We start from the raw sequence: 21885 nt of genomic DNA, 5'->3' as shown, positions 1-21885 counted from the left end.
TACCTGATCATTTTATTGAATCTTTCTTGCAGGTAAAATATTCCCAACAATGCAAAGCTTTGTCTGGTGATGTTTGGTTTTCATTTGTTGTTTTTTTTTTTCCAGATTCACAGCTTAGTTGTACTCGGCCAGTTGGTGGATGAAGGTCTTGGGAATATTATGGTTCTTTGGGAATCACAGGACAGTAAAATACCTGTTGTAGTGGATGAAGGTTAAAGTTGAAAGTAAAAGATGTCTATATAGCAGACACATGAATGCCTTAGGTGACCTGGACCACGGCATCCCAGGATGAGCTGAGATGCCAGACAGCTGCCAGAGGACGTCGGCCTGATTACATTTGCCTCCTAACCAGATGCCTCCTACATCTGGTTAATAAATTACACCATTGAACGTTTGCCAGGTTTTTTTATTTTTAGCAACCATAATGCATCGTTGCAGATATAGAAAACAATCTGTTGTCACCACTCAGATAAAAATAATGCAAAAACTGAAAGATTTTTAAAACTATTTTTAATTATAAAAAAATGAAAGCACTGTAACTCCATGGTGGACATACTGTGCCTGTTGTGTAGCTGTCGTGGTCCTTACCAAAAATGGCTTTTTTTTGTGAAATACTAAATGGAACATGTTCTGTACTTATTCCAAAATAACACATTCGTCCTTTTAACACAGTTTTTTTTAAGCATATCACCACGTTTACTGACAGCAAGAAAACACATGAAAAAGATAAATGTAAAGATCTGAACTGCGATCCATAGATGCAGATCCCATCTGAATGATGGAACAAATTTATCATAGAAAAGGCCAAAATGTGGATGGAAAGCCTGATTTCCTTCAGGAAAACCAGCAGTGTCATCCATGAACTCCAAACACAGAGATGGAAACTTGAGAGTATACTTTGGAAATGTGGCATTGCTGATAATCATCTGTACTGTAACGTCCACATCGCCGCCTGTAGATCACCTGAGGTGTTGGACGTGATGAAACCCACCAGTTTGAATCATTCTGTCAACTGCCAACACAGGCATTCATCTCATTTCGTCTTAACATTGTTCATGTTCCCATTCAGAAAAAAAAGAAAAGTGGACTTTAACAGGATGGGAATTTACCACATTCCCAACATGGAAGCTAGCCTTGACCTCTGTGAACCACAGTAAATTACTGACATGAAAACTCAAACATATCTTCCAGGATGAAGAGAGGAGGCAGTGACCGACTAATCAAACAGAATAGATGACATCCATTATGGTAGAAGTTATTTCTCTTGGTGTTGGCAGAGAGAAAAGCTTTTCTTTTTCCATCCAATTATCCTTCTGTATTATGTTGGGACTCCATGTTGGAAAGGTCAGGGTGGGGGTGCCGCCAGGTCACAGGGTGAGCTTACAGTGGCACAGTTCTTTGTACATTTGCCGTCGGAGCCGGGGCATATCCTGCTGCCCAAAACTGAACGGCTGCCCAAGTGCCAGACACTTACAGTACTGCAGGAAAATTGAAGAAAAACAGGAAACAGTTCAAGGTCAGGAATCTTTACATGGACAGGGTTACTGGGAAAAGGTCACTGAAGTCAGGCCTTGAAGCTGGATATGAGCCCAACATGAACCAAAGGCCTCCTTAAGATATTTCTCTACAGACATGAAGAACTTACCTGGAGTACAAAAGCTCCACAGTCACTGTCATTGTTCTGGCGACCCACGTTCTGAAACACACCATAAACATCACAATCATCAGACAACCACTTTTCCCAAACGGACCATCAGCCAATCACAGGGATTAATGAACATCAGAGGATGGATATGGTAAGAAAAGTCAAACTAGAAGGAATTACCATTTTAAAAAAGCCTTTCCACCCACTCAAAAAGTCTTCTTGGTTTTTTTTTATGGCTTCAGCTTGAAGATACTTGAAAATATGCTGTAATCAAAGAAAACAAATGTTATAGAACAGCCTGCAAAACATTTTCAACACAGTGAAAATTAAAAGAGGAGTTTGTGAGTGCTCAGAGTTGGTAAATAAATGTTTTTCTTTAAAACAGAAGTGGATCCAGGTGGAAGGGATTTGAGTTCTTCAACAAGAAACTGAACAAAATGAAGTTACCGCGTTAATATGTCAGAAAAACCACAGAAGTTTTCAGGGGCTACATTCACACTGCTGGTCTTGATGCTCAAATCCAATTTTTTAATGAAATCCCATTTTTTTTGTGTGGTCGTTCACATCATTTAAATGCGACTTTCATCAGGCTGAAATGTGAACGGTATGTGGCCCTGAAATGACACGTATGTCAGGGGATTACATGATGTAACATAGTGCGTAGCATTGACTGATGTAATGGATGCTTCATGTCCGTTTATCGGTTTGGAAGTACTTGTCCACTTTGAACCAATAAAATTATGCCCAGTTGATGAATGAAAAGAGGAGACAGAAAAAGGATGGTAACAATGGCCTTTTGTGGAGTAGGGTTCCTACTTCTGTACAGAGGCATGTACAGACAATGCAGCTGAGTTTGTCTGCAGAGTCCTACCAACCCGTACCCACCCGACCTCGTTAGGATGATTACCAAACCCAACACATGGATATCTTCCAGAGAAATCTGGACCCAACCCGATGACGTAGGATGTAAAACGTGACCCAACCTTCTAATGGTAAATACACCCCATCTCTCCCTTCATTGCATTACTTGTATTTGTTCAGCAAGTGCTCCCACAAAAGGGGGGGTGGGGGGGTCACATCAGCGACTGTCCATGTTAACACACTGTGTTTAGTTTACTGGCTGAAATAAAGGAATTTCTCTTGTTTTACATGAATGAAGTCAGAATCGGCTCTATTTAACAAAAAGTTTGTTTTAGGCATTTGTTGCTTTTATTCATCAACTGGAACAATGAAAATTACTAAACTGGCTCCAACACCACATTTTTACAAACTGAGTTCAAGTACTTACATGTGAGAACTTGCTGATGCCAAGTACCGATACGAGTACTACTAATAAAACCTATTATAGTTCACTGGTAAGGAGTGTGGACCAGATGTGTGGTTAATTGTGTTATATCATACGACTTCTTCATAAATAAGGAGGATAAAGTGATTTTGGTGGATTCTGTTCACTTTAGGTGCCAAACTCAGATTTTTAAGATGGCATAACTTTGTTAAATAGAATTAAATAAAAATGTTAGGAGACAAAAAGTTAAATAAAAAAGGAGAATACTAGTAATGATTGTGATGACCACTTCAATTTAAAGTGGTTATATTTGAGCATAGCAAACATGATCATCTTCAGGTCTGATTATATTTTTAACCCCAGAAATAATCAAGAAAAGAGTCAGGAGGGTTTATTAAATGCTGCTCTGCCTCAGTCACTGACAGGGGATCCATCCTGTAGGTGAACAGAGTCAGCATCGTCATCCAGTGACGACAGTGGCTGTGGTGCCTAGCGACAGTTGCTTGAACTCTGTTCAACTTGTCATTATGTTTTTGGAAGGACGTCTTGGAAAGCAGAGCTGATCTGTGCTCAGCTAGTAGTGTTTGCTAACATGGGTGCCAGCCTCAGACTTTTCACCTGGTTTCGTGGTTTTTAGTGTTTTATGTGTTAATGCATTTAAAAGAAATGTGTGTCAATTAAACAGATTAATCTCTTCACACTAACGTCTTAAGTTTGAGAGCACTATTATTTTCGCATTGTTATCGGTTTTGTAATATCAAAGTACGAGTATCGGAGCATCCCTACTGACAATTGTTTTTTTCTCAAATCCTGTACAGAGTGAAGGACCCTTCATTTTGATCTTTTCTACAACATGTTGAAGTCGAGAACTGAAAGTCCGTCACAAACTCAGGACAATTAGCCTTCTGTTATTTTGGATAGAAGTAAACTGAATCAAATTAATGTAAAAAAACAAAAAACATGTAGCCTCTTACACTGACATGACTGATCTATGTTGAGGGGATACCGTCTACATCACAGGCTCACATGATGAATGATCTAACCCATGTTGAGGGTATAGCACATGGCTATTCAACTGGCAGCCCACAGACCAGAAACAGTTGCCATCCAACAGTAGAGGGGAATGTGGCCCATTGGCCAAAGCCTTCCGAGTATTTGACCTATGGGAAAATGTAGCTGAATAGCCCTGGTATACTGTCTACATCAGACACTGACATGATGACTGATTTCATCAATGCTGAGGGGATACCACCTACATCATGAACAGTGTCGCCCATGTCACACTAAAGTTGCATTTTCAGTGACTTCAGAAGATTTGGACTCGCACTCAAGAGACTGGTGAATAATCTTATTTTCTTCATGAGCTAGCTGTCTGACCACCTGTCTGCTGTCATTTCTCCAGATGAAACACTGACGTCACACAAAAGCACCGGCAATCAATCAAAACACTGACAGCACCGGTAAATGCAGGTGTTGCTATAGCCCCGTTTTACCTTATAGGATTTAAAAACTTAATAAAAAGGGACAAATAAAAAGCAGGAACGTCAGGGTTATAAAAATCCAGAACTCTGGATCCACCACATCCACCTTCACCTACTCTAAAACTAGAGCCTAACAGATATGGATTTTTGAGGCCGATGCTGGTTCCGATATTTAGTCGAAAAAAAATTCTGATAACCAATTAATCAAAAAATATATATGAATAAAAAGAGTTCTATTTTATTTATTTTACTTTAAATTTGCATTGTGAAATTTTCTTTCAATGGATCATGCATTAATATAGCTACCAGTTGTACTAATTAATTTATTTTTTGATTTAGACCATAGGTGTACACTATATATAAGTAATATAATGAGTGAAGTTACTGTCAAAACATGATTTATGCAGCCCTCTGATGCCCTTCAGTGTGAAATCACATTTTCTCTACTCCATTATTTTCTTTGCCATTAAGTGACTCATATAAACCAAAATAAAAACTAGAAACGCTTTTCTCAGATGTCAACACATGTCCTCTTTGACAGAGCTGCATTTTAAACATATAATGGTCACAAATAGTCTGTCATTTATGCCACTCCACAACAACACAGTGAGCTGCTGTTACAGCCTGAATCACGTTCTAGTATTTTCTAAAAACTTAAAACTAGGAGTGACTAGTAGAGTCATTCTTAATTTCACAGCATTGTTAGAAATATATAAATAAATTTACTGAATACTTTCCATCAACTGTGACTTCACCATGATAATGTTAACTGGTATCACACTTACTGTAAACATGGTTTTACTGGGTCTGTTTATTAGAAAAGACCAGCTGTTGCTGATTTAGGAATGTATACTTATTAGGCCTGTACTCATCTCGCTGATATTTCAAGAGCTTTAAAAAAATTTAAAGGTCTCATATTATACATTTTTTCAACAATTTCATACAGGTGTCAGAGGTCCAACATTATTGTTTTCAAAGTGTATTACACCAAATTCTGCCTTGTTCCTTAATCTCAGCCATTCCAAATGTGGCTCTAGTGAGCTCTACTGAGAACAGGCTGTTTCTGTGTCTCAACCTTTGAATGTTCATGGGTGGTGCCTGTCCACGCCCCTCTCCTGGAAAGGATCTACAATTATGTATTATTCACTTTAATAATGTGAATTTATATCTATCTATCTATCTATTGAAATCTGCGCCAAAAAAATGCAGCGTGACATTTATATGTGGCCCTATGGTGTGGCATGACCACAGGTCAGTAGCGGTGGCGGAACGTTGGCCTGTAGCGTCGTCCTCCACAACACCCTTACAACTCTCATCATACAGGGCAGGAAAGACACTCCACTAAAATGCTGACGACATGGCAGTGATCCAGTTTGTTCAAAGTGTTGATGAGTTTCTTAAATCCAGGGTTAAATCCACTGTGTTAATTGAGCCTTGGTCTTTGGCAAGAAAAAAAAGTTATGTTTGTTTGTAACGTTTGTCTCTTTGTGTCTCTGGGAGCTGGTGGATTATTTAGTTGCGACTCTTCAATCTAACTTGAGAGGTGTTGGCAACTCGCGCTAAATAAAGCCAAAGTGTTTGAAGCTGTGGGAGGAGTCTGCAGCAGAGCGCTGCAATGCCAGCGACGCTCGATTTACAACTGAAAACAGCACAAGAGTAAACTGAGAAGGAGCGGGGGAAAAAAAAAATCAGATAATTTAATTTTTATGATCGTTGAAAACCCAGATCGTAATTCAGATTAAAATTACATTAATCTTCCAGCCAAAGTATCTACTACCGGGAGGAGTAGTTATTTCCCTTCGTGAGGTCACAAAGGGAAAGATCTCAGACTCACCCGTTTGAGCACAAACTAAAAAGTGGAGCAAGCAAGTGAGAGAGGAGACAATTTTCTCATTTTTGGGCCTCATACACAGGCTATGAATACACATACAGTCAGTTAGAAAGTGAATTTTGCGTAATATGGGACCATATATATATATATATATATATATATATATATATATATATATATATATATATATATATATATATATATATATATATTAGTGCTGGGCACATTAATGCTTTAATCGCGCGTTAACGCAACGCTTAATTAACGTCGTTAATTTTTTTAGACAGACTTTCTGCTAAGGAATGTAGATATTTGTGGAAAATGATGTAAAAGAAAGAAAAAAAAAGTCCATGGTTTCCAACCTAGTGACAAGAAAGATAGATTTAAAAAAATATTTTAGCCACGTATTTAGAGGCATTGTGGAAGGTCCAGAGACACACTTGCAGCTCCAGAGTTGCAGGTTGGAGACCCCTGATGAAGTGTTCGTAAACCAAAACTTACTGCATTTTCTTTTTTTAGCTGTAGGCCTTTATTCAAAGGAAAGAGACATTTTGCCAGTAACGATGCGATTAATCGCGATTAATCCCATCACTAGGGATGGGAAATAACATTTTATTGATTTTCTTACCAATATCTGACCCAATTTTTTTAAGAACACACAATTATCTACAACACGATTTATGGTGTCAAAAGACTGTCTGACGAAGCTCTAAAAAGAGTGGAGTAGCTTATAATCTTTATCAATTCCACACAAACTATGTAAAGAAAATGACTCAACTCAAAATCTTAAATCTGACCTGGATGCCAAAACTACAGATCTGGTCTGAAAAGGATAAATAAAGCATCCTCTTAATGTAAAAACTCTGTAAATGTTTACATGGAGTCAACCTAGTAATAATAATAATAATAACAATAATAATAATAAATTTTATTTGTATAGCACTTTATATTGCAGGGAATCTGCTTACAGAAAACAGGAATAAAAGAAAAGTCTATACTATTTAGCAGAAGGCATTTTTAAAAAAGAATAAACCTAGAAAGCAATAAAACACTTTCTGCTATGTTGTGACTAGAATTTCTAGGATTTTCAGTCTCCCCCACCTCCCTCTACAACATTTATTCATTTAATCACCTCACTAAATGACCTGTTTTTTTATCAGACACTCAGCCAAGGTTTTTCACTGCACCTCACAGAAATGTTCACTTTTACCTTTACCTGCACTTCAAATCTGTAGTGATGAATATGTCTTCGTGCTGAATTTTTATTTTGTACACATTAGATGACTCTAAAGAGCATGTGCCGGCATGTGTGGCTTGTCGTCAGTTACTCTGGTGTCCTATGGAGTTCCACAGGGCTCAGTTTTGGGCCCATCCTGTTTTCGCTATATCTGCTTCCTTTAAGGTCCATCCTGAGAAAGCCTGGCATTCTTTTCCATTTGTATACTGATGCTAGCCAGTAGTGATGCGCGGGTCGGGTTTTTTTCCGACCCGCGGGTCCCGCTCTTTTAAAAAAATTGGACCGCACCAACCCGCCCCGCACCTCCGCTTCTATTTTTTTAACCCGCCCCGCCCCATTAAAACACATGTTATGATATTGACGAATGCTTTTATTTAGTCTGAGAAAGGTGCATATGGTCTCCTAAATTGGCACTGGAACCTGGCAACACAAAATGTATTTTCTTTTGAACGTTAAGTCTATAAACATAAATAGGCAAACAAAAAAAGTGTTTTAAAGCGTTTAAGTGTTATAAAGCCAATGCTGCTGCTGTTGTCTGCACTGATTACCTCATTGAACCTGTGCCAAACCTGTGATTTAGCCATTTGACCCTCTTTCTTCTTTTTAAGGACGTAAACTCCCGAACGAATGTTATTCAACACTTCTTCCATCTTTTGTTGCTTGTCTGCTTGGCGCTTTCTGCACGTAGCCTGCGTAGCCTACTACGCGCCTACGTGGACATTACGTTATAAAACGTGACCTGTGTTTAAATAACTGATAAATATTTTGTCTTACATATTATAGTAACAAAATGTAGACACTGATTAAGGTCTTTATTTTCAGTTTGACAAAAAATAAAATTAATAGATAGAACTAGATATTTCAGAATAGTAAACCACACCAACCCGCCCCGCAGTGAAGCGAAAATTCTTTGACCCGCCCCAACCCGACCCGCGGGTAACCCGCGGGACCCGCGGGTTAGGAGGCGGACCGCGCATCACTACTAGCCAGATATATCTACCTTAAAAACAGAAAGGTGCCTTTTCTCTTATGCCTCTTGTGTCAAGCCTCCATGACATCAAGGAGCAGATGGCCAGGAATGGCCCAGAGTTTCCTGAATTTTAATGAAAAAAAAAAAACAAAGGCTACAGCGTTTAGGCCAAACGGCTCCAGAGGCCCCTCCACAGTTGATCTGGGCCCATTTGTAGACAACTACAGGTACCTTGGGTTGTGGCTGGATAACAAGCTGGACTGGACATGCTGTACAGATCACCTGTACAAGAAGGGCCAAAGCCGTCTGTACTTCCTGCGAAGACTGAGATCTTTTAACATCTGCAGGAAGCTCCTGTGGATGTTCTATCAGTCTGTGGTGGCTAGTACGCTTTTTTATGCTGTTGTCTGCTGGGGGGGTAACATGACAAAAAGGTGTGCTAACAGGCTGGAAACTCATCAGGCGGGCGGGCTCTGTGGTTGGCATGAAGCTGGACTCCCTGGTGACAGTGGCAGAGAGGAGAACACTAAAAAAAACTACTGGCTATTGTGAATGATGCCAGTCACCCTCTGCACACTGTCATCAGTGCACAGAGAAGCCTGACCAGTAACAGGCTGCTCCTCCCCAAGAGTAGGACCAACCGGCTCAGAGACTCCTTTGTCCCCCGAGCCATCAAACTGTACAACTCTGCATTAGGCAGGAGGAGGGGGAGAAGGAGGGGGGAGAGGGAGGTGTGCAGTCCGCCTGATACAACACATGCACAATAACCCATACAAACAGTTGCTATAACTTATACGTGCAATAGTGAACTGGGAATCTGTACCACCTCTACTGTGTGCAATGCTTGTTTATATTGTTTATTTAACTTATCTTATTGTTATATTTATTGCATTCTATTTGCCTCTATTTTGCTCTGTACCTGTATATATTGTGTCTTGTGCTTGTCCTGCTTTACTGTTGGTGTTGTATTGCTGCCGGTACCCAAATTTCCCTGAGGGCTCTCCGAAGGGATTAATAAAGTATTTCTATTCTATTCTATTGTCTAGCTTTTTAAATCCAATTGTCACTAATTTCAGTTTTACATTGGACAGTGATTTTAAACGAGATTGCCAGAATAAATTGGAGGTAAAGTCTAGCTGTTTTTAACCTTTGTCAACTCACTAAGGCAAAATAATTTTTAACTGCTACGCACTTTGAGACAGTAATTTATGCCTTCATCACTTCCCGGCTGGATTACTGTAATGCACTTAATCTTGGAGTAAGCCAGTCATAGGGCTGGGCGATATGAACCAAATCTTATATCTCAATATTTTTTACCTGAATCACAATATACGATATATATCTCTATATATTTTTTGTCAAGTAACCAAAGAGACAGTTCTAATTTACAGCCTTTCAGTGCTAAATATACTTTTATTAAGGCTCAGCAGTGCATGTGCATTAAAACAGCTGACTGAAATTAAAGTATATTTATATTAAATGCTCCTAAGACAAAATAAATTAAAAATACTTTTCAATGACCAAAGCAAAAATACAGATGTGCAAAATGCAAAAGAAAAGATTCTTTTAACTCAAAACAAGATATCAATGTAAACGATATTCCCTCCTTCTATATTGCGTTTGATAAAGTCTCGATATATTTGAAAATCTCGATATATTGCCCAGTCCTAGCCAGTCATCTCTCTCACATCTCCAACTCGTCCAAAATGCTGCAGCTCGTCTTCTGGTTGGGCGTGTAAGGAATTATAATGTCAGACATGCATGAGGACTTTCCTGATCAAGAAACATACCGATGTCTTTCTAAAATATTCTCTGTTGCCAACATTATGAATAAAGGTCCCATTTTTTAAAAACTATTGCAACCCAAAGTACCAATATTGCTGCGTCATCTCATGTTCACCGCGTGTCATGTTGGATATGTACAGCAGAAGAACCTGAATGACAGCAAAAACAGTACCGTTTAATGAAATATTGAAGAAATTATATCACGTTTGATTTCTGAAAAATATAAAAATAAAAAATCTTCTCCCTACGTAAAACATTGTGTATTAATTCAGATTCTTAATTTCTGGCATCCCATTGATATGGACAAGCCATGTCTGACAGATGCTTCAGGTGGAAACTCAGTGTCTCAGTGTTTATGATGAACCTGCCAGCGAGGAGGTTTACTTTATGGAGTCACATTGGAATAACATACTCAGAGGTTTGACATAACATGCTTTCTGGAAAAAGCCCCAGAAGTGTTGTTACATGGAAACAGCTAAAACCTGCAGAACAGCTGCTGATTCTGAACTAAAGTGCAGCATGTTGGTTTCCTCTCAACTGCTATGAACTGCAGTATTAGTATTTTAAATTTCTCACTGGGTCCAAATGGATTTTGGTTCACATTAAAAACTCTTGGGCAAGTTATGTTAAGAGCATATTTACTAATCTAAATAAAGTTCCATGTTTATCTACAGGTTTCTAAATTCAGTAAAGCACAGAAATTGTCCAGAGGAGAGGGACAGAGCATTTCTCAGCTAAAGATCAGTGCTGTCACTAAATGCTGGTAGATAAAATGTGAGATTATAAATTCCTTAGATATTCTGAGGTTCTTAGCAGACCAGACGGCAAGCGTTGAATGGCGGTTTACTCATTACAACTAAAAGTGACTTGTGACTTGACTTGGACTTGAGATCAAAGACTTGAGATTGACTTGGACTTGTAAAAAAGGACTTGTGAGTATCTCTGGTTCAGGGTCAAATACAGGTGAAACTAAAAAAATTAGAATATTGCTCAAAACTTATTCTAGTAATTTAACTTAAAAAGGTAAACTAATATATTATTTAGACTCATTATATGCAAGTATGATATTTCAAGCATGGTTGTTTGTCCCTGCGATGGACTGGTGACCTGTCCAGGGTGTACTTGCCTGAATGAACAAATTTTTCAAGCATTTATTTGATATAATTCTGATGATTGCGGTTTACAGCTTATGGAAACCCAAAAATCAATATCCCAGAAAATTAGAAAAATGTGAAAAGGTTCAATGTTGTAGCCTCTAAGTGCCACACTGTAATCAGCTAATTAATCTAAAACATCTGCAAAGGACTCCTGAGCATTTAAATGGTCTGTCAGTCTATTTCATTAGAATTCATAACCATGGAGAAGGTTGCTGATCTGTCAGTTGAGCAGAAAACCATCACTGACACCCTCTACAAGGAGGGAAGGCCTAGAAAGGTGATTGCAAAAGAAGTTGGATGCTGTCCAAGTGCTGCATCAAAGCACATCAATAAAAAGCTGAGTGGAAGGGGAAAATGTGGAGGAAAAAGGTGGAACAACCAGCAGGGATAACCACAGCCTGGAAAAGATTGTCAGGAAAAGGCCATTCCCAAGATGACTGATGACTGATGGTGAGGAGCCGGCAGGAAAATAAAATAAAATAAAATAAATGTTGGTCTTAACACAAGAAGTCAACATAAGGGGACTGAAGAGAAGGAGATGTAACTTCTATTACTCAAAACCTTGGTTTTTTCTTCTGAGTGACAAAATTTTGAATTAATTTTGATAATTGCGGGATGGTGTTTAGCTCAACTGGTTGAACAGCCACTTCATTTACAGAGGCTGTAGCTTTTCTACAAGGTGGTTTTTGCTGCATGTCTAACCCTTTCTCTCTGATCCCCTTTCCTGTCCACTAACTGATTAATGAAGACCACTAGAGCAAAGAAAATCTTTGAAAAAAAATACACTTATGATTTCTTATGATATAGCTATTAAGACAGTGTTCAATGGTTATAATGGAAAAACATGGTTATATTGTAAATTCCAGAAAATAATTTGGACACCTAACTTGGAGGGAATTCTTGGTTTGGGTCATAATTGACCCCGACTATACTATGAAGGTACAAAATATGAACAGTATGTAAAAGTTAAGACCTCCTGTCCATATTACACCAGAACTGTGACCTGGTTCTTTATGCAGAAGGTCTTTAAATTGATTTCTTAATATATCATCTGCCAGTACCCCTGTGGGTGGTGCTGATCCAGTCCTACCTTTGGGCAGCGCCTGTTGAGGGTCCGCTGGGAGTCAAAGTATGTAATGGCTCTACGGGGAATGTCAACACTGACCAGTGACCAGTGGACTTCCAGGTGGATGGGAATCAACAACAGATCCTTCTGAAAGATGTCAACCTGACTCAACAGAAGGGAAGAGACAGAGGTAGATATTCATGTTCAGGTAAAGACAGGTGTGTCAGTTATTACCAGCCATTTACCTCAGTGAGTAAACCTTGATTACTAATTCAGCTTTGTGAATGAATAAGTTTATCATCATCTGTGAAAAGCTAAAACATGACGCGTGTTCATTCACACATCCAATAAACCTTGAAGAAAACTAAGAAACAGACTTGGGGAACATCCAGAATTGTACTCACATTTTTTGTCCACCGTTTAACTCCTTCATATCCTTTAGTCCTTAGCTTATCATAAAAGAAGCTGTTGAAAAAGTGGACCTGAGGAGGAGAACAGGAAACAATAAGATAGGGAAGTTTCCAGAAAATGCCCACTTTTCCTGACTTTCATTTATTTACATACAGGCTGCGACTTCCTGTCACCTTTTATATTTAGTCAGTGTTTTTGGAGGATCAAATGCGGCTTTTTAACATGTTTGGACTTGCGATTCTCTTGAGTATTTTTCCCTTTCTTCTTTTCTAATTTTAAATCTGCACCATGTGTGATGTGCATAAAGAGGTTGACCATCATCGCCACATCAACCAGGTAATTGTGCATGCCTTGTATGCCCATCACCTCAACCAAAGAAAAAGCTAATGATGAGCTGAACTGGGGGTGGGGTGTTTTAATGTCTGACAGTTTTTTCTTTTAGTTTTCTTACCTTCTCTGGAACAAAGTCCATAACCAGGTCACCGTACATATTCATTACCTGGACACAAGAAACAACACGGAACATGTTAAGTTGATACACACTTCTACTATATCTAAATTAACTTTAATTTTAATTTATTTTACTTTATTAATGCTCAGGGGCCCAGATCTGATCAATCTTGCCCATGTCGAGGGGATACTGTCTACTCAATGACATGGTAACTTATTCATCAACATAGAGGAGATATTACAGTACAAACTGACATGCACGTTGCTTCAGCTCTTTTGCTACACCTGGGTCCTCCAGACCCAAGCTCACTTCTGTAACCACTAGGCAATCATTTCATTATTCTCCCCCTTTACAAAAACGTTTCAAGACATCTGCAACCACATATCTCTATCTATCTATATATTTAAGGGCTGTCAAATGGTTAAAAATTTTAATCAACGCATCTGGTTCGGTGAATCTTGGTCATAGTGAGATGAAACTTCCAGCTGTGGAATCTGTGAGATGTGAGCTTTCAGCAGAGGAATCGTTTGTTCGTGTTCATGGGGAGACATCATCTGTGTTTATGTATTTTTCGGACTTTGTGTACCTGGTCTTTTTATTATTGTTGTCTTAACTGTGTTTGTTGGTGATAGAAATGGTTTTAGAGAGCTGGTAGCTGAGATTCTGGACTTTCTGTGGATACCACACATGTTTATATTTACATCTACAGACCTGACGTTACACCCGGAAACGAGATGTTAACCCCTTAACTCCCGGTAGCGGAGGCTGCAGGTGCAGAGGTGTTAAGCTAAACAGTCAAGCTAAGAATGAAAGCTTAGAGAATTTATAGGTCAGAAACCTGGATAATGAAGCAGTGAAGGTGCATGGATGGCTGACTGATCAGGACTGAAAACTAAAAAATGGTTTTACTGAGCTGTTAGCTGAGATTCTGGACTTTCTGTGGATACCACACGTTACATTTTAGTTACATACAAACCTGACATTACACCTGTAAAATTGGATGGTAATCCCTGAATTCCCGGTAGTGGAGGGTGCAGGACCAAGAGCTAAGCAGCCAATCTAAGAATTTAGCTAGAGAATTTACAGGCAAGAAATCTGGATAATGAAGCACTGAAGGTGCATGGATGGAAGTTATTGTGCATATTGTGAATATTTCTCTCTCCTCACCATCTAGAAGCTGTGAGATTCTAACCCTGCTTTCTGTCTGTTCACCTGATGCTGATATTAATCACATATTGTTCCTTCTGTGTTTAGAAGGAAGCAGCTTCACAGCTTTAAATTCATCCTGCTGACTTTTTACCTTTTAGTTAGTAAATCCTGAACATTTCATCCTTCTTTGTCATAAATATTTGATTTTATAAATATATATGAAGAAATATTTTATCTGAAAACTGCTGCTAAACCTGTTTATGTGTTTAGTTTTGGGGTCTGCAGCCTTTCCAATCCAAAGAGCCATTTTTCCCTCAGCCAGCTAAATAAAACTACTTTAGAGACGCAAATGTTACGAGACTTTTTAAAAAGGCAAGTTAATATATATTTTTAATGAAGAGCCACCATAGGATGTTTGTTATTTTTGAAGAACCACATTTTTATTTCCATTTTAAGGTTTTAAAATAAAGAAAAACAAAAAACCTTTATAAAAAAAAAGAGGATAGACAGACTTTCTGCTAAGGAATGTAGATATTTGTGGAAAATGATGTAAAAGAAAGGAAAAAAAGTCCATGGTTTCCAGCCTAATGACAAGAAAGATAGATTTTAAAAAAATATTTTAGCCACGTATTTAGAGGCATTGTGGAAGATCCAGAGAGACACTTGCAGCGCCAGAGTTGCAGGTTGGAGACCCCTGATGCTTGTAAACCAAAATTTTGCTGTATTTTCTTTATATAGCTGTAGGCCTTCTTTTAAAGGAAAGAGACATTTTGCGCGTAACGATGCGATTAATCGCAGCATGTCATGCGATTATTCGCGATTAAAAATTTTAATCGTTGCCCTGCACTAATTTTTATATAAGGGAAATGTGGAGTTTTCATTATTTATTGGTTACACTGTTATTTTACTGTGATCAGATCAAACTAAATTGTGGTCTGACCGTCCTGTTGCACACATTATATTAATAAATGTAGATTCCCTTTATTTTTCTACGGAGCTGGGTCAGGGTCCCTGAATCGGGCTGTTCTTTTCACGTAGATTACCAGAACAGTATTGATGTTTTAATAATATGTTTCCAGGTGGAACAACATGTCTTCAGATTTTCCCTGGTCGCTGAGACATGTTTGTAGACTTTACCTGGTCATTGAGCCAGTTCTGTCCATACAGAGTTCCCAGGTCATCCATGGTCAACACATGTCTCTTGTAGTTGACTCTGAATGTTTTAGCTACAGCTGATCCTGACGAACGCTGGAAGGACTGAATGAGATGTTGGACCATCGCCTTCCTAATTAAAAACAAGACAGATATTAGTGACCTGTTATTATTATTCATCTATTTATTCTTTGTGCCCCAGATTCTGTTTCAGGTGGAGTCAATGAAGTTTCATTTAAAGTTTATAAAATCAATAAATATCCTGATAGACCTCGGTCACATGGAAAAGCAGATTAGAAATTATCCACTCAGTCTACAGAGATGGACACCATGGCAGCATTTTCAGACACTGGACATGATGTCTTCATCTGGACCCTGCCAAGACCTTCTGAATCCAGACCTAGAGCTGGTTTCACAGCTTGACCAGAAGAATCCAGACCCAACTGGAACCAAGTTCCAGTAGCAACCCAAACCATCCCAGCGGGAACCTCATCCCAGAGGAAACCCCATGCCAGTAGGAATATCTCAGTTAGGAAACATAACCTTCAGGAAGATTCAAACAGTAATTGCTCCCAGAAAGCTAGTCCAACTGACCTGTGAGGCTGAGAGAAGCTCTCACTGAAGATGTCCTGAAGTTTCTCTACAATATCATCCACGTGGATGGGAATCAAACTTCCGTACTGCTGCAGTGACTCTTCAAGGATACCTGTGAACAGAGAGGAGTAAGACAGTCTGCCATCTTCACTGCTTAAAGCATAATAAGCATGTTATTACATACCTGTCACACAGCTGGTATGTTCCTCACTGAGAGACACTTCTGCTGGTTTGAAGTCCACGTCCCGTCTTCCTCGGTCCTCCTGTCTGTCTGACGAAGGTCCGTTTATCCGTTTATCTACCACAGACAAACAAACAAGGTGAACTGTCTTGTTTACGTCATTTGGATCAATATTATTTGACGGTACGGGCGAATGGTACCTCTGTAAGAGAACTGCTCTTCGTTGCTTTCCTCCTCCTCTTCATCACTGTACAGAGAAACCTGACGTCTCTTCCTCTCCTTGTCGTACCGCCTCTTCTTCTGTCCTCTCCGACTCCACTGGGGCCCCTGGGAGCATATCCAGCGGGCCCTCTGGCGCCAGTTCTTCCAGTGTTGGGCAAGGCGGACTCCAAGGCCCCCTTGGCACCTGAGTCTCTGAAGCCTCTTCAGGGCCCTGTACCTGCTTAGGTGGGACCTGAACAAGTCTCTTCCTTCAGGTGGGGAGAACATGTCCTCCATGGAGGCGTCTCTCTCGGCCTTCTGCTGTGGTCCATGATGCTGGTGTTGTTGTGGAGGATGATGGTGATGGAAGGAGTCGGGCCCGGGATCTGGGACATCCCACTCCACCTTCTCATGGTCTCTGGCCTCGTCCATCTCCTCCTCCTCCTCCTCCTCCTCATTGTTTCTATCCCAGCCCTTACCCTGAAACTCTGCCAGAGCTTCAGGATACATATTGTTCACTTCTTCTTCATCACCTATTGTTTCCATGCAGCCTGTCTCTTCCTCCTCGTCTTCCTCCTCCACAAACTCTCCTGTCCATAGTTTATCCTTCTGTCCAAGCCTGAGGTGCATGGAGGTGGACACACTGTGGCCCGACACCGGGTCTATGAGGTGGTCTCCAGGGATCCCACCTAAACAAACATGGAGAAACTTCCTGTCAGCTGGATTCAGACTTTAAGGTTTAAAAGACAGATGTTTACCAGCCTGTAACTACCTTTAAAGTTCCCACCTCCTCCTGTGTTGTCCTGGCCCACAGCAGTCAGTCCCAGGTCCCCCTGCCAGCGGTTCTGGGTCAGGCTACCGCCACTGTCTCGCATGGTCCACGGACAACCCACCACCTGCGCCAGCTCGTCACCTGTAAACAAGAAAACGCAGTCTGTGGAGTCAGACATCATCATAATGCAGCTGCTCCACACCGATCTCTTTAAAAGGTCTTCATCTGTGGAGTCTTCATCATCTACTACATCATGTTTGAAGCCATTAAATCCAAATATCGCCACTTTTGACTCAGCATTTCAGTTTGTTTCCCAATGCATTAACAGACATGTCACATCAAATACAGAACTTCAGGGTAGAAACTGTTGGGACAATGTGGAAAATGGCAGCAACAGGAAAGGCTGGAAAAGTTATTGGTACAAATAAAAAACAACTGGAGGAGCATTTGACAACTAATTAGGTTAACTGGCAACAGGTCAGTAACATCACACTTCAAAGAGGCAGAGTCTCTCAGCTGTTAAGATGGACAGAGGTTCACCAATCTGAGAAATACACTCCATTCCACCTGAACTGGTGTTTATAGGAGGTTAAAACACAAGTAACTGGTCAGTCTGACCCGAACTTTAATAGTGGCTAACAACTGAGCAATTTAAATCTAATTTCTGTACAAGGAGAAGACTGAAACTTTTCCATGACTGGAGGGGGTTTCAAGATGAAAAGTTCTGTTTTCATTCACTCCTGATACAAACCAGGACCAGTTTAATAATCATTCATTGGAGTGTTAAAGCTAGAATGTGACTAATGATGAATTCAAATGATCAACAATCATGTTATTGATTAAATATCAGGACTAGAGCGGCTAATCAGGGGTCAGATTACCCATCTGTGCCTTCAGTTTGTTAATGTGGCTGCAGCAGGTCACATCAGGTTTAAATTAATGTCAATATCCTGCAAAGATTTCCACCTAAAACTCTCTCAGAAATCCACCGAGAAGTAAACCACTCATCACCCACATGTTCAGTTATTATAAACAAACACTTTGTATGTGAAAGCTAATTTTCAAGACACAGTAAAAAATCTGGATCCAGAATCCAAGTTTCTTATCGCCATGTGCACGTCAGATACGATCTACCTCCAGAACGTTAACCTGGATTACACAGCTCCACAAACATAAATAAAAACAAAAAGAATAAATTAAAAAATAAATAAAGCTGAGCACCGACCATGGTTGGTAATGTGAAGAACAGATTAATTTAAACTAGTCTTTGTAAGCCAGCTCATAATAAAAGTGTTCCAAGAATTAGCCATGCTAAAGCTATCTGCTGCGCGCAGAACAGAGCGGCCGCCAGTCTTATCGATTCAGCCTCAACACACCTATTTCCATGTATAAAAATGTTAAATCTGATATTTTAATGAATTAAAGTCGCGGATCCACTGCGAAAAACAATCTGCAATAAGTTAAATAACCGAAATGCTTCCTTCATTTCTAATCAGTTCGTGTTAGCATGTTAGCTGGTAGCCGTGTTGTCGGCTAACTGCGATGTATCAAGGCAGATTAGCATGCTAGCAACAACTACATCAAACACCCGGCGCGTGCATGCATAACGTTGCAGCATGTAAGTATTGCATGCTTACCCTTCAGCGGCAGATTTGACTGAATAGTGAATATGTTTGTTTATTTCCTTTTTTGTTTGAAACCAAAACGACACTAATCTATAGTTTTGTTAACCCTCATTCAATTAAATCAGGTGTGGAACAGCCAGATGTCGCCCTTTTTCTTCTTCTCGGGTCACGGCAGCAGGACAACAGCAGCTCCACAGTGCCACCTACTGGACCGGAGTCCACATGAAGTTTTACATTCCGTCAGATAGGCAAATAAATAAAAAGAAAAAGAAAATTCTGAAGATATAGTGCTATTCTTCAAAAGAGAATTATGACAAATTATTTTATTTCTATTTTTGTTTTTATGATTTGTCATTATTTTTAAATAAACTTTACAACCAATCAATCGATAATTATAAGACAGAAGACACGTTTAAGTTGAATTCTAATGATCCAACACAATATCAATTTGTCAGAAATGTGTTTGATGTTTGAGCAAAGTACAGCTGTGTAAAATGTCACTAAAAAAAATTCAATGATTTCCAAATCTCATCAACTCATATTTTATCCCAATAGAAGATAAACAAGATATCAGATGCTGAAACTGAGACATTTTACCATTTTATGGAAAATATTAGCTAATTTCGAATCTAGTGGCAGAAACCCAACTGTGTATCATCGCCTCTTCTTTCTCTTTTACTGTTTGTAGAGTTTTAGTAGAGGAATGCTGTCCCATTCTGCTCTGAAGCAGAATTCTAGCTGCTCAACAGTCCTGGACATTCGTTGCTGGATTTTTGATTTCATGATGCTCCAAATGTTTTCTGTTCATAAAAATATGAATCAAATACAACAATCTGGACTAATTGCAATGTCCTGGACCAACCATAATATTCTAGACCAGCTTCAACATTCTGCACCATCTCCTGTCTTAAAAGGGAGGCCTGACTGACACAGAGTTAGAGGGACATTTCAACAGTCCTGTACAGATGTGATGAAAGCTTCAATGAACCTTTTCAAATGATCAAATGATATTAAGATGACTTGTTTTAATTTCATTGTGATGGACTGGCGATCTGTCAAGGTGTACCTGCCTCTGACCCGCGAATTGATGGGATAGGCTCCAGCTTCCCTGCGACCCAAATTTGACTAAATGGAAAATAATGATGAGGTGGCTCGGGCATCTGGTTAGGATGCCTCCTGGACGCCTCCCTGGTGAGGTGTTCCGGGCACGTCCCACCGGAAGGAGGCCCCGGGCAGACCCAGGACATGCTGGACAGACTACATCTCTCGGCTGGCCTGGGAACGCCTCGGGATCCCTTCGGATGAGCTGGTGAATGTGGCCGGGGAGAGGGAAGTCTGGGTTTCCCTGCTTAGGCAGCTGCCCCAGCAACCCGACTCCGGATAAGCGGAAAAAAATGGATGGATGGATGGATGGATGGAAAATAAAATAAAATGATGGATGGATGGTTTCAAATTCAATTTATTTTATTTGGGATGATTTTTAGTTTTATTCACACACATGCACATAAAGAAGTACAACATTTGGCCAAGAGTGGTAGGAGTGTGACTGGGTCACCCCAAGAAAGCACTTAAAGCTTATAATAGGGGCCCAGTTATCTACAAACAAAAGATGATGAACAGAATTTGGACTAGGCTATTATTATAGGCTATTATTCTTTTCGTAATAGTTATCTCGAGATAACGAGGACTGTTTCCCTGTGATAACAGGATAATTTATCTTGTTATCTCGAAATAATGAGATGATTGAGGTGGGCTCAAAAGCAAGTGTGTGACACTTCAATGGTCAAAACACAAACCCCATGACAGCTGATGGGAAGGGCCACACTCGTGGTGTAAATGAGTAATTATATATATGGGTGATTGGTAAAACAGTCAGAAATGTCACAATTTCAGCCTTTGACAGACCTGATAGAAATAAAATCGGACATATTGATCAGTGATGGAGGTTGCTTGATCTGATGTCAGCTTGCGTCCAATGCTGTTCTGAAGCATCCCAGTGCAGAACCGGTGCAATGTGAGCGAACCTTACAGCCCTGCAGACCTCCTTCAGGGCCAGATGCTGAAGCGCCAAGGAGCACTTATATATTAACAAGTAGGTTTCGGAAGGAAAGCTGTGTGGAGTTAGCATGTTCTCCTCATGTATGCATGTAGATTCTCTAAATTCTTGCTGGGAGTGACTGTAAGTCTGATTGAATGTTCGTCTCTTTGTGTTGGTTCTGTGATGGACCAGGAGCAGCTCCAGCCCCCTCACAACTCTGCATTTTAATAACCCGCTACTGTTCTTTTGAGATAATCAGTCATTTTTAAATGTATTGTTGCTTTACTGACTGATTATCACACACTCTCCGCGCTGTTTAATGGTAAATGTCCTGTATCTGTATAGCACTTTTCTTTTTAAACTACCAGCAGCATTCACCTATTCACATTTACACAGTTCAGTACACTTAAATGCTTAGAGGTCAAGAATTAAACCAACAACCTTCAGAGTGGCAGACACCTTCTCACATCTCTCCTTTATTCATTTTTAATGCATTGTGTGTAGATGTTGGTCTGGACTGCAGGCAGGCCAGTTCAGCACTCAAACGCTCCTGTGAAGCCATGTTGTTGTGATGGATGCAGGATGTGGTTTAGTGTCATGGTCAGGGACCGGAGCTAGGAGGTGGACCCAAATGCAGGAAACGCAGAGAGGAAAAAAGATGGAAATGAACAATCTTTATTTAATGCTTATAATCATCTGCGGGAGGCTTGGTCCAGGTTCAGGTAACACCTCCTGAGAGAGGACAGAGGATTAGAGGAGATCTGAGGACAATTCTTGATATTGCAGACACAGTCAGCGGCTTTCTTGGATCCCGAGGTGGTCTGACGGCAGAGGGATAAGTCAGGGAATGATCT

At 39.9% G+C, this 21885-nt stretch overlaps 1 protein-coding gene across 1 annotated transcript; it reads right to left on the bottom strand.

The window, feature by feature from the left end:
• Positions 1-388: 388 nt before the first annotated feature.
• On the bottom strand, positions 389-19167 carry LOC121639533 (ubiquitin-like-specific protease ESD4). The gene is made up of 12 exons (XM_041984848.1): positions 19006-19167; positions 17384-17509; positions 16596-17285; positions 16399-16512; positions 16215-16326; positions 15606-15753; positions 13320-13367; positions 12862-12939; positions 12482-12619; positions 1826-1909; positions 1646-1696; positions 389-1478 (listed from the first exon to the last, which is right to left on the bottom strand). Exons 2-12 carry the CDS (start codon positions 17469-17471, stop codon positions 1368-1370), a joined length of 1662 nt encoding a protein of 553 aa, XP_041840782.1. The 5' UTR covers positions 17472-17509; positions 19006-19167; the 3' UTR covers positions 389-1367.
• Between the last annotated feature and the right edge of the window lie 2718 nt (positions 19168-21885).

The sequence above is a fragment of the Melanotaenia boesemani genome, chromosome 5, assembly GCF_017639745.1.
Source record: "Melanotaenia boesemani isolate fMelBoe1 chromosome 5, fMelBoe1.pri, whole genome shotgun sequence".
Classification (NCBI taxonomy): domain Eukaryota; kingdom Metazoa; phylum Chordata; class Actinopteri; order Atheriniformes; family Melanotaeniidae; genus Melanotaenia; species Melanotaenia boesemani.
The sequence above is the reverse complement of the archived record's forward strand: the minus strand, read 5'-3'. Positions and strand labels throughout refer to the sequence as shown.

What these genes read in the sequence shown, in the direction of transcription:
- LOC121639533 (XM_041984848.1), bottom strand. Translation starts at nt 17,471, where the DNA reads ATGCGAGACAGTGGCGGTAGCCTGACCCAGAACCGCTGGCAGGGGGAC. An exon ending in AGAACTGGCTCAATGACCAG is followed by an intron (nt 13,368 to 15,605) that starts GTAAAGTCTACA and finishes TCTTGTGTCCAG; the next exon opens with GTAATGAATATGTACGGTGA. An exon ending in GTGGAGCTTTTGTACTCCAG is followed by an intron (nt 1,479 to 1,645) that starts GTAAGTTCTTCA and finishes ATTTTCCTGCAG; the next exon opens with TACTGTAAGTGTCTGGCACT.